Source organism: Dysidea avara, chromosome 2, assembly GCF_963678975.1.
Source record: "Dysidea avara chromosome 2, odDysAvar1.4, whole genome shotgun sequence".
Lineage (NCBI taxonomy): Eukaryota > Metazoa > Porifera > Demospongiae > Dictyoceratida > Dysideidae > Dysidea > Dysidea avara.
This window is the reverse complement of record NC_089273.1, coordinates 42,329,363-42,342,692: the sequence shown is the minus strand read 5'-3', so window position 1 is coordinate 42,342,692 and position 13,330 is coordinate 42,329,363. Positions and strand designations below refer to the sequence as shown.

The window sequence follows — 13,330 nt, the reverse complement described above, 5'->3', positions numbered from 1 at the left end:
TATATGTAATATATAAACCATGGCTACGAGGTGTATTGCACTTATATACACCCCAACTCCGAAGTCAGAGGAAGTTTACTGTTGATTAACGCCGAGGCGAAAGCCATGGTTCATATGATATATACCATGTTTCTAAATTAATCCGCACTACATTACTTACTAACAACCCATATGCACGCAAACCAACTTAAAGTATATACTTACACTTAATTCGCCATAGTTTGGCATGGTAGACACGCTGGAAACGTCCCTCTCGCAATTCAGCTCTCACAATGAAGAATGAAATTGATTGTGGGACTTAGTAAACATATCTCTGTATATCGCCAGGATTTGTCCGTTCATATCAACAAATGTAGGAGCAACGTTACTTGCTGCCACCCATCATCGAAGTCGCTAGGTATGGGTATAAAATGAGTCCAGTGGTTGAACTCGTACTGGCTGGGGTGATTGATCGTCTAGCGTGACGAAGGCTATTAGCCTGAGTCATCTGGGTGATTAGTCATGCTAGCGTGGGCGTCATTCGCCCACCTACGTCGGGCTATCAGCCCATAATCGTGACACAGTAATGTGTCACGTGACATCCCAGGTGTGTATATATATACTTACCTGGGTGAGTAAATATATACTCACCTCAGGTAGGTATATATATACTCACCTGAGGGTTGGGGTGTATATGCCCTATATGCAACCAGTGGCGCCTTTGAAGTTTCACGTGATCATGGTATATATGTAGTAGTTGTAACATGGGCATGAGTGATTTGCCTGAAATATACACACAAGCACGAGGGCGCATGGGCACGAGTGCTTTGCCTGAAATATACACACGAGCACGAGGGCGCAGCCCGAGTGCGAGTGTGTATATTTCAGGCAAATCACAAGTGCCCATGTTACAACTAATATATTCCACTTGGGTGAATCACCTGCAAGTGTACATGGAAACTGCAGGAATGCTTTGCGAGTGTATTTATATGGGACCATGTGACTTTCGATTGTGGGTAACGTCGTAAGAGCAACGACAAGGCGCTGCTGAGAGGCCGAACGTAAGTGTATCGTCACGAGCATGCAGATCGCTTCGATTGTGGGTACGCAATTAAACACAGGAAGCCCAAATACGAGCTGAACAGCTCATAATGAAGCTTAAGTGCACTATAAAGTACTTACTATGCTAGCCATGAATAAACTAAAGCAGTGAATACGTTTACAGCGCTATAATGGCCTAGCCAATTAAGCACCACGCCCAGTCACTACACGTGTGTGACATCGCGCCAGGTGTCAAAACAGCTATGTAAAGACGACTCAACTATACTAAAGTACTTACTTTACTAGCCATGAATAAACTAAAGTAGTGAATACTATTAACACTAATGGCCAAATCAATTAAGTACTACACCCAGTGTCTGAGGGACATCGCCACGTGACTATTGAATGTAACATGTTCAATATAAACTAACCTGTGACCTTCTTCATTCAGTAAAACAATGAACTATCTTCTTCCCCAAGTCCATGATCTATGCCTTGGTTCACTTTACAAAAACTAAAACCCACTATCGATCCTGTGAAGTGTCGCTATATTAAAGGAGAGGAGATCACACAGTTTCATCAAAGAAATCAAATAATTTCTGAGAATGCTTGGAATGCATTAATGAGAATAGGAGGCAGTATATACAAGTTATATCACTCCTAGGAGGGATATAACTTGTATATACTACCTCCTTTTCTTGTTACTGCATTCCTTAGCAGTGCTATTATACCACTTATACACCTTCTCTTCCCTTTGAAATGAGGTGTGAAAGTGGTATATATATATGTAGTAGTTGTAACACGGGCACGAGTGATTTGCCTGAAATATACACACGAGCACGAGGGTGCAGCCCGAGTGCGAGTGTGTATATTTCAGGCAAATCACAAGTGCCCATGTTACAACTAATATATTCCACTTGGGTGAATCACCTGCAAGTGTACATGGAAATTGCAGGAATGCTTTGCGAGTGTATTTATAAGGGACCATGTGACTTTCGATTGTGGGTAACGTCGTAAGAACAATGACAAGGCGCTGCTGAGAGGCCGAACATAAGTGTATCGTCACGAGCATGCAGATCGCTTTGATTGTGGGTACGCAATTAAACACAGGAAGCCCAAATACAAGCTGAACAGCTCATAATGAAGCTTAAGGTTACGGGATACCCACTACTTACCGAATATAACAATAACACGATGGAAAATATTTTTTACGTAATTTGTGCGCAAATCTATATTTAGAGACACCACGTTGGCACTGTTTCAGTTCGAGGGTTCTGAAGAAGTTGATATTGTACAAGTAATAGTAATAAATAAAGTGATAACAAATAGATATTCTACGTGAATTAGTATGATTACAAGATTATATACTATTATGAATTAGTTTGCAGTGGAATACCGGCACACAAAGCCAACTTTATCCCAATCTACGGCTACGCAACGAATCTACGCCGGCAACACGGGAGTCGACCAACAGTTAAGAAGGGATACCCTCGACCATGCCCATCCAGTTGTCTTCGTCGTCTATCCATTCCTTGGGCTCCCGTATTGGCTGGCAAGAAAGGGTCAGTTCAGGCAGAATGGCACAGAAGTAAAATCGCTTCAACTTCGGAATAACTTTGGAGCAGAACCCTTCGTCGTACTGGATCCTCTCACAGTGGCTGTCCTTGGCTCGAATGAAAATGTCACACCATTTCCTGCCCGTACAAAACATGGCGAACTGGACCTGGAAGTGATACTCGTGGCTGCGTTTCAGTGATAACGAGCCATCGGCCTTCTCCAAACAGTTACAACGTTTGCAGTCTAACGCTTCTTGCAAGAGCAAATCCTTATAACTATAGGGATTTTTAAACTCAACCAAGCCTTCTGGTGGTGAGGCGGATGGATCCTTGACCCATGCGTCTGGTGTTGCAGCTAGCCATGAGTGAGTAGCTGATATGACTAAACCACAATTGCGGTTGATTGTAGCCCCAGCAGATCCACTTTGTTTCAGCCATTCCAAGTACTTGATAGAGCTGACTCTTTCCTGTGCTAAACCATACCGGGTGGCTGTGTTCCCCTTGAAGTTGCTGTAAAGCAGTCGCTGGACAAGTGGAGCAGAAGCAGTAGTTGATCTGCGTTGGTCAATATTCTTAACGTTTGAAGAGGTGATGCGTAGCCTCCTTTCAGCTTTCCAAATTGCCCTTGCAGTGTCATCATCTCCCTGTTGTGAGGTAAGCAGTTCAACTCTCTTCATGGCATTGGTGTCAATGAGTATCTTGCTTCTGTAGAATGCCAATGACAGTTCCTGCAATTGGGAGCATGGGAGGTGGCTGGGAACATCATCCACTTCAGTTTCACCATCATGTCTAGATGGTAAAGGATGGTATAAAAGGATTTGTGTAATATTTATGAAAAGTATAGAGAAAATGGATACTACAGGGTGGACATATTTTTGAAGGACAACTTCTATGCTATAAAGTGGGTGGTGTGTACAGTGTGTAAGCTTCTACACAATTTACAGCATGTCAGTTGGCAAATTTCATTATGATTCTAATGCTATTCTGTATAATTTTAGTCACTATGCAGCAGAACCTCTATTTAATGGACACTTTGGGACCAACTGAAATTTTACTGCTATAAGGAGGTTGTTCTCTGTCCTCTTGATAAATTAAACATACAGTGCCCTCTACAGGGAGTATCCTTTAAGAGTGATTCTGCTGTAATGCAACCAAAATTGCTTGCTGGTATGAAACTTAGGTAAAATGTGTGTTCCCTTTAACTGGTATGCATATTCTGCAATAACTAAACTTTTGTATTACCTGGAGTATGCTCTTCGTGAGCTTATACTGTTATCAACAGATGCTGTACAGTATTTTGCCCGTTTCCTCCTTTCTTTAGACTCATCAGTAGCCTTCCGCTTCCTATCCTTCTCACAGCATTGTACAGCATTCTGTCCAGAAGCCACGAAGACATCAGGTGGAGCGCCAATAGCCTTCTCCCATGCCAGTGGTCCCCAAGATGGTCCCAAGTTGCAGCGTAGTCCAGCTCCAGCACAACGGCCTTGCCAGGAGCCGCTCTGGACTCTATTGATTTGCTTCCCACCGTCAAACTTCGACCTGATATGCATCCAGCTTTCTGCCAGGTTGGTCGTAAAATTACCTGTAGTGTGTGCATACTGAATATTAATTCTCACAACTCATTTTAGCTTACCAATTAGCTGTGGAGCCTTGCTCACCAGTCTACTAACAGCTTGCTGGATATCGCATATCATTCCCATGTCAATGTTTTGCAGATCTTCTTCTGGGATGTCTCTCACTTCGTCCAGACACTCATCACTTGTGGCATATATCCAGTGCTGTGCCTGTTCAGTCATCAGATCATCAAGGTCATCTGGACATTCATCAGGTGGATGGAGGCCAGAAGATGATGCTGAAGCTGACAATGTGGTAGGAAGCAAATCAAGTTGTGGAGTATTAGTACTGCTGTCTGATGGTGCTGGGCTAGTGGATGTAGTGGGCATATTAATAACTGGAGTAGGGGTTGATATTGTGGGCGTGTTAACAGCTACAATCAGGGGTGATACTGATGCAGCGGAAGTTGATGGTGAGTTGTTGGTGTTTGTGTTCTTATGCTTTTGTGCTGTTTTACAGAAATCTATGCTGCAGTTGGTGTGGCACCCAAAGCAGTGGAGAGGTCCATTCATGAGGTCTTGTTGCAGCTTGATAATGGCAGTTGTCCTGTCTGGCTCTTTGCTCCTCATCACGATTGCACAACGAGCTGCTCTGGTGAGTCATTTCCGCATTGCCTCCGTTAACTTTCCTCCTCTACCTTTGTAACTAGGATTGTTGGAAACTAAATTCTCCAGTTGTGTGCGAAAGCACTTGACTGAGTGATTTGCACATTCCACTTTCTCAATGGCGAAACCCCAGGGAACTGCAGAAACCAGAGTTGACCAAACAGAGCTGTCACCATCACCTATGAACTTGCTGTACTTCACCCCATGTTGCTGTATACACTTCTGAAAGCCTTCAGCAATGATGCTTGATTCCATGGCAGATGAAGAGCCATCCCAATTCTTGTAACAAGAATGTAGTGGAGGATCATCGGTATGACTACATATTGAGCAGTATTTGTTCCGGACACCCATGAACAATATCTTCTGTGTCTCTAATCCAATGATGACTCCCACCCCACTTTTCGCATTGTAAGAATGTTTATGGGCACGTTTACTCCACCCCCCATCTAAGATGACTGTGATGGCTGGGTCACCCAGACAAGTGCGATTCTTGGAAATTGCTATCTGCCGCTCTTCCTGGCCTGCCTGTCTCATAGAATCTTCAAGAAGAGTTGACCACCACTCTCCGATGCGTTTCTCAGCAGCAATAAAGGATCGCTTTGTCATGGTTGGGACTCCAAGAGTTACCATAGACTCCTGTAATGGGGCATGACCACCACCCGTTGACATCTGGCCCCATACTGCAGCTAAATTACTCTCCCAGTACTGACCACCAGTTGGTCCACTGACTCTAACAGATGTGGAGAAGGAGAACTCGGTATGGCAACCAGCACAACGGGTGGTAAGAATTGATGCTAGTCCTTGTCTGCGTTCTTCCCTTACAGATATTATGTGGTCCTGTGGAGACTTCTGTCCACAGAGTGAGCAAGTTGCTACATGGTGAGCTACAATCTGTAAATGTTCCTGTAGCTGTTGTAGTTTAATTATTCTACTATCATTAACTGTCTCTGCTGTGCTGTTGTTAACTGTTGTGTTATCTTCTTTTCTAGCAGATACTCTCCTCTTACGATATATGCCACGGGAAATGTGTCTGTCAAGTTTGTTCCTTTTGTTAGCCGTTGTTCACACTACAACTGTAATTTAGATTTTTCATTTTAAAAATGTACGTATGTATAATAATAATAATAATATTACCTTCAAACACACTACAAGATGTAGACAAACTTTCGCGTAACGAAAATTGCAACACCGACACGTGTAGAGGCAGCTGGCTACGTTATTAGTATAGTATCTATGCTTAGATATACCATAGATACACCACGAAACTCTTGTACGCATGCGTGTTATCAGTCCTAATTTACATTAAGGTGGCTTGTGTGCTCGCGAACCAAAATTCTAGACATTTGCCACTCTCTGCTTAGTAAAGTAGACACCAACGGGTTAACAGATAAATTTAGCAGTGCAACACGGAGAGTTTTGTTTCGAAAAGGATACATGGACCCGGTTGTGGGGCAAAATTTTCAACAATTGTCGATTGAAAACATCGTAGTGATCATAAATTTTGCCGTCAGTTTGTATTCCTTAACGCGACTACTTCCTTACTTTCTGGAGACCTAAATACTATGAAATACAATGATATTATGTAAAAAGTACGTTTAAAATAAGTGCATAAGATACAATATTTGGCGCGCCGATTGTCGCACTTTCAAGGTTAATAGTGCAGTGTCTTCTAGAGTATCCTCCTTCACCGTCGTTCCTGTAAAAGACAATTATATATGTGATATGTTGACACTATAATTTATATTCAACATGCGTAAATGGACGATTTTTTTGGCTTCAACCGTAGTAGTAGTATCCGGTATCCCGTAACCTTAAGTGCACTATAAAGTACTTACTATACTAGCCATGAATAAACTAAAGCAGTGAATATGTTTACAGCGCTATAATGGCCTAGCCAATTAAGCGCCACGCCCAGTCACTACGCGTGTGTGACATCGTGCCAGGTGTCAAAACAGCAATGTAAAGACGATTCAACTACACTAAAGTACTTACTTTACTAGCCATGAATAAACTAAAGTAGTGAATACTATTAACACTAATGGCCAAATCAATTAAGCGCTACACCCAGTGTCTGAGGGACATCGCCACGTGACTATTGAATGTAACATGTTTAATATAAACTAACCTGTGACCTTCTTCATTCAGTAAAACAATGAACTATATCTTCTTCCCCAAGTCCATGATCTATGCCTTGGTTCACTTTACAAAAACTAAAACCCACCATCGATCCTGTGAAGTGTCGCTATATTAAAGGAGAGGAGATCACACAGTTTCATCAAAGAAATCAAATGATTTCTGAGAATGCTTGGAATGCATTAATGAGAATAGGAGGTAGTATATACAAGTTATATATTCCTGAGCACTGCTAGCAGTGCTATTATACCACTTATACACCTTCTCTTCCCTTTGAAATGAGGTGTGAAAGTGGTATATATATATATATTAATACATCAATATCGTGTCCTGTACAAAAACTTCAATAGCAGCTTGTGGTATATTATTGATATACTACAGCAAACTAGCCAATAGAATCAGTATATCGCTTGTACATTTGATATACGCATCTGATTGGTTAAAATTTTTTGATAGTGTTTAATTGTTTTAGCAGTTAGGCATGTCCGACTTGACAACTAGTGGTACCTGTTACCTAGCAACAACAATGTTGCCTAGCAACCGTTGCTAGGCAACCACAACTAATTCTAAAAATATTTTTGACACCATAGTAACGGTTGCTAAGCAACTACCAAAATGCATATAACTAGGTCAGATTTAAAATTTGTTGCCTAGCAACAGTTGCTATGGATTGTTGGACCAATTTTCAAAAGAAGATTGTAGGCTGCAACACATGTGCATACTCCTTCAGCATGCTAATCACAAAGAATTACTTATCAATACCAATAATGGTATAAAAATATGAGAAATTGCTGTTACTGCTTCCAAGTAGGAGACGAGATGTCGTATTAACATATTATACTACAGATATCATGGTATACCAAAAGATATACATATTTAGGTAAGGGTGCTATAGTGCGAGGCTTCGCCTCGCACTATAACATCTTTTCTAAGTTTGTATATCTTTTGGTATATATTTCGAATACCATGATATCTGTAGTATAACATATACATATATATATATATATACCTATATGGCTATAGTTTACATCACACAAAAGATTTCTAAGAAGTCATATAAACAGGTGTTCAATATCCACACTGAGATATGACACATCATTAAGCAGTTTAAAAGTTGCATAGTTTGAAAGTCTTTAGTACATAGCTATAAACAGATGGATAGTAACCATAGCAATGACAACAACAATAGCAGATAAACAATATGATGAGACCTATGTATTACTATCTACAAATTTACATACTAATGTATACATTTGGTCTTTGTGTTGTACATGGAGAATAATTTATAGTTGTAAAATGGGCATGAGTGATTTGCCTGATATGTATGCTTAAAGCCTGAGGGCTGCAGGCATATGTACATATCAGGCAAATTACGAGTGCCCGTGTTACAGCTAACATGTAACACTTCTGGTCAGGCTGATGCCCTGATGCCAATACGAGTGTAACCACTGGATTCGTTTTATATGCATGCCTGAAAGATTCGATTATGATTAGGAAGCAAGTAACATTGTAGCTACGATTGTTATCATAAACGATGAATCCTACAAATATCACGGAAGTCGAGTAGGACAAATTTCAGGGAATTTACAAGTGTTTTAATGCTTTCACATTGTTTAAAGACTAATCACAACATATACTAAAGACCTAAAGGGGTAAGCTTCGTTGTACAGTGGTTAACTCGTGTCGTCCTTAATGTGGGCATGTCCACATTCAAAAATGTGCCAAAACGTTTGTGAATGCACTGTAAGACTAGTTCTCACCTTAAAAGTAACATTTCCCATCTTGTATAACAGCAAGGATACTGAAACACCTTCATTTGAGTGCTTCTTGTGATTTGTGGTAATCATCACGTGAGCATTAATTTATTCTCACAATCGGTTTCGGTCTGAGCTTGTATAAACAAATAGAGAGTGATACCACTACCTCATCCACATCAAGACCATGCTTGCTTTGATGAAAGTGGCTTGCTCTTGTAGAAGTGCAACCACTTTCCCGGGATACGCCGGTGTACATTTAGATGTCCCCCTGTAAAGAGGTATCTAATCCAAAACAGCCAAGCTTTAAAAAGAGTGCAGCCCCCAAAAAGGCCAGGATGAAAAAGATGTGAAATCAAAGGTGGCGGCCAAGAAATGGCTGCGATGGTAGGTCAATGGCAAAAATTTTAATAATGACAGATCAGGTGAATTTGCTCAGTACCAAATTCACTTGAATTGTCGTTATTAAAATCCTTGCCATTAGCCTACCACCACAGCCACTTCTTGGCTGCCACCTTTGATTTCATCTTTTTTCACCCTTGCCTTTTTGGGGGCCGCACTCTTTTTTTACAGCTTGGCTGTTTTGGATTAGATTAGAATATGCATCATGCAGTAGCTACACCTGTAGTTCTATTTGATTTACACTTTACAGAATATACAATAATTTAATTGGCATAATTATAATCAGTATCAGCTCTTTTAGGACAGATTCATCAGATATCGATGCAACTGAAAAATCCTTATTGGTACACCTCTAGTAGCTACATCATCAGACACTTCTACTTCATTTCAAAAGCCTCCTACTGAAATTTTAATATATCAAATTTAAAGATCTTTTACAATTAAATACAAATAATAAGAAATAACACATATACACTGTATTTCAGTATTACACTAAATATAGAATATTTCGATTATTCATTCTTAACTGAAAACAGTCATTCTCTTTCATTTAGAATATTCGTTTTAGCCCTAAAAATAACCATGTTCACATCACATGGAAAGTTACAACAGAACAGTGCTGGATACCATATTATGCACTTCAACAGAGTGGTTGAGAGACCTGAGCTAGCTTGAGTGGATATAGCTTGATGCAGAGCAGATAAGATGAGCTCTCCATCTTCCCAGGGTCTGGATGGTGGAATCTTGTATGCCTGCCATAGCTGCTGTGGTTGCTGCCCCCCTCCTGAAGCTGTGGCCTGTAAACTGGTAAGCTGGCAGGTTTGCTGCTGACAGGGCAGCTCTTACTTCTTACAAACTTGAGTTTGGCTAGGGGAGCACCCTATTCCTATTTAAACAGGAGGCCTGGACTGTTGCCCCACAAAGTAAGAGAGCTTCTACGGGACGTAAATCATTATCTGTCCTCCCAATGACTACTATAATTCTCCTTTATGCTCTTGATCTGTTTTCGAGTGCTTGATGTGTAGAGAAATTGAGCTTGGATGGGAGGAGTGATCTGCTCAGAGATCCTCCAATGACAGGTGTGACCCTGTGTTATATGTCATTTTCAGAAGGGGCCGTATCTTGCCTGACCTGCAAAATAAGAAAAAGTTGGTGGTTGAGGCTGCCCACAGCATAACTGATTTGTAAGACTTTCCACATTGAAACCATACTACCTTCATTTTTCTAAGAATGATTGGGGTTATTGGAAGCTGGCCTTGCCCTGTTTGCCAGTATTCCTTTGAGGGTTTGACATAAACTAGGCATATGACTAAAGCCAGGATGCCCAAAGCCCATTGCTACCTGTAGCAGGCGGACCCCTGACAAATAGGTTTTAATGGTGTTAGTAGCATAGAGTACTTTCTGTCACTGGAAGGGGGTGATGACAAAGTCCTTGCAGAATTGGGAGTAAGGCGGTCTGCTGCTTTGTAAGTCTTCTGTGTTGAAGCAATCAAAGCTGAAATAAAGTAGCCTTATCCAGGCTATGAATGTCCAGGTGATGTTTAGAGATGTGATTGTTAGCAATGACTGGGGGACTATTGCTGGAGTGAGGGTTTTTTTTGTGAGACCTGTGAGAAGAAAAGATGAAGGTTATGACGTGATAAAGCATCTGCCAGTATGTTGTCATGCCCCTCAATGTGAGAGGCATAGAAAGAAAAGTTGTGGCATGAAGCAAAGAAAACCAGTAGTCTAACCAAGTGCATTAAATGACTGCCTGAACAGAATGTGGCAGTGATCATCTGTACAGCTAAGTTGTCGGAACTGAACTATCTTGTGAGACCACTGCTTCGCTGCTGCAACTATTATGGGAAACATTGGGCTGCTACAGTTTGCAGCAAAAGTAGTGTGCCAAGGATGTTGCTTTTCAAGACACCTCTATTCTATGCAGAGAGCATTGGCTCAAAACCCAACCACCATGTCCAACTAATTCATCCAGCCATGGCAGATTAAAGGCTGGTAAAATGCGTAAGTAAGTATGATGTAATGATGGTTACAGCTAAGTATATCACCACACACACATCCTGTAGTATGACAATTACGGAAGACAATATATTCAATTACGAGAATTTGATCTACAATATCTCAGCCAATGACAAACCAATTTTATAGCAGCGAATTCACTATGATCAACCTGCAGCCATTTAAAAAAAAATGAAAACACTGACAAAGCATTGTCCAGTAAACTGGCATGTCTTTTAAAACAAACTCCCATAGTACAAAACTGTCTATGCTGTCTAATAAAACTACAAGTACCACAGTTAAAATTTGTTTTAAAATGGTCCTATCCCAGAGCTTACGCTATAACTGTGCCTTAAAAGTACAAAGGAAGTATCTCTTCGCCTTTTGTCTTCACATAACAATGGATAAAAGACCATAACTTGACCATATTGTAATTTGTCCTATAAATTTAATGCCATGGTGCTCCGTACATGATCACGATTCAGTTGTTATATAGATGTCACGTGATATTTTAAATGGCCGACAATGGTATGAAGGTGAAAGGAAATGGAATAATTTAACACTCTGTAGCAGGTGAGCTCCTCATCGCATGTTTAAACTTTATATACAGTCAGTTAGCTTGCAATTAATAAAATCTGTAAGGGATAAACACTTCATGAAATATGCCTGTTTGAATGCACATATGTAAATTAGCAAAGTTTTGTGCATTGTTAGGTTTAAGGGTTAAAAAATAGAAGGTTTCCACTTAAAATGTAACCCACAATCAAAACTTCAAAAAAAAAATCTACCAAGTAGCTATACACTCAGTAGATGCACACTAAGACAGTCACACTCAGTAGGAATCATAAAAGCAATGAAGGAGGTTGATTACACCTTCAGCACAGTCAATCAACACTTTACTCGTATTCAGCTTGTAGCTATAGTCACCACATCACGATGGGGCATACTAGAGCTGTGCAATACTATCGATACTACCCGGTATCATGATACCAAGTGGCAATACTCTACTCCAAGATTTGGTATCGTAGGTATTAATTTTGCAATATAACTAGATGGTTGGTAATTTTGGGTCACATTTTCAATTAATTTGAGTGAAACTTTTTCATAGGATCCTATTAATATGACACATAGTTTGCATCTTCGTATACTAAATTATGAAAAAGCCAAATTTAATGCACACATTAGCTTGGTTATCTTGTGTAGGTCATATCATGTGTAGTATTGATACCTAAAGTACAGTGCCTGAAATTACAGTCAGACGTCAGACAATTTCTGACCATTTTTAGCATTAAATGTTATATGTTAATCTGACATACAGTAATGTCAGCACCAGCTAAACTGTATCAAAATATGTGTGTGTGTGTCTGTACAGTTGGTTATGTAGCCATAGATTATAGAGGGGGGGGATAGAAAACTTGGGTGCACTCCTCACCTACAGTTCCATTTACATTTTTGTAAACTCTCTTATAAATATTTGTAGAGAAAAGTTGTTTACTGCAGGGTGTATGGTAGCACAAAGGGACTTCTTATCTCAAAGCAGAGCCATCTAATCATTGTTATCGAGGAGTAAGCCAGTGCCACAAATTCGTACATCAAAGGACATAAATCGTTTTGAAGTTGAACACGTTTTGCAACTTTCAGTCATAATGACCAGAGGACTTTATCATCAATGCTTTAATACGTTTAGGGGTGTATAGCATTCATCAGTGAAGGATTAGATCTATCAAGAATTATCCAATTCCACTCCTGTCGATTGTAAGGTGCACCACAAGTTTGTGGGCTGCTGTAGGTGAGGAGTGCGCACAGGAATAAAACTCAACCAGGCAGTGAATAGTTGATGGAGTGCCTAGATTCACGAGTAAACATTACCAGAGAGTACTATAAACCATTCTGTGGTACTAGTTTGTGATAAAGAATCGCGTAAGGCTGATTGTCACAATAAATTTTAATAAATCACGTGATAGTTTTCTATCCCCTCTCTCAATAACCTATGATGTAGCTAGTTTTCAATATCCAATGCTTTGTAGCTTTTGTATACAACAGTTATCATTAACACTTTGCATTTCATAAAATGACAGTACTCTAAATGTCTGACAATTTTTGAATTTGTTCTGACATTTTGTCATGACATTGTAAAGTCGTAATTTAAGACTCTGAGAGCACATTGTGATGGTATCATGATACGGAAACTTAAGGTGGCATCGCACAGCTCTCTCTAACACACATACAAGTTGTCCACAGTTTGGTG

At 40.2% G+C, this 13,330-nt stretch overlaps 1 protein-coding gene across 12 annotated transcripts; it reads left to right on the top strand.

Moving 5' to 3' along the window:
* The first annotated feature begins 2,250 nt into the window (after nucleotides 1-2,250).
* On the top strand, nucleotides 2,251-5,959 carry LOC136247370 (uncharacterized). 12 transcript variants are annotated; one of them, XM_066039034.1, is made up of 9 exons: nucleotides 3,167-3,230; nucleotides 3,288-3,477; nucleotides 3,575-3,643; nucleotides 3,692-3,743; nucleotides 3,898-4,141; nucleotides 4,205-4,602; nucleotides 4,650-4,784; nucleotides 4,840-5,674; nucleotides 5,785-5,958. In XM_066039034.1, the coding sequence occupies exons 4-8, from the start codon at nucleotides 3,722-3,724 to the stop codon at nucleotides 4,890-4,892; spliced, it is 852 nt and encodes a 283-aa protein (XP_065895106.1). In that variant the 5' UTR covers nucleotides 3,167-3,230; nucleotides 3,288-3,477; nucleotides 3,575-3,643; nucleotides 3,692-3,721; the 3' UTR covers nucleotides 4,893-5,674; nucleotides 5,785-5,958. The 12 variants fall into 12 exon arrangements, with proteins under 12 accessions (XP_065895098.1, XP_065895097.1, XP_065895096.1 ...); XM_066039033.1 differs by having other exon boundaries at nucleotides 3,288-3,523; XM_066039031.1 differs by having other exon boundaries at nucleotides 3,176-3,230; nucleotides 3,288-3,372; nucleotides 3,416-3,477; nucleotides 3,692-4,141.
* The last annotated feature ends 7,371 nt before the right edge of the window (nucleotides 5,960-13,330 follow it).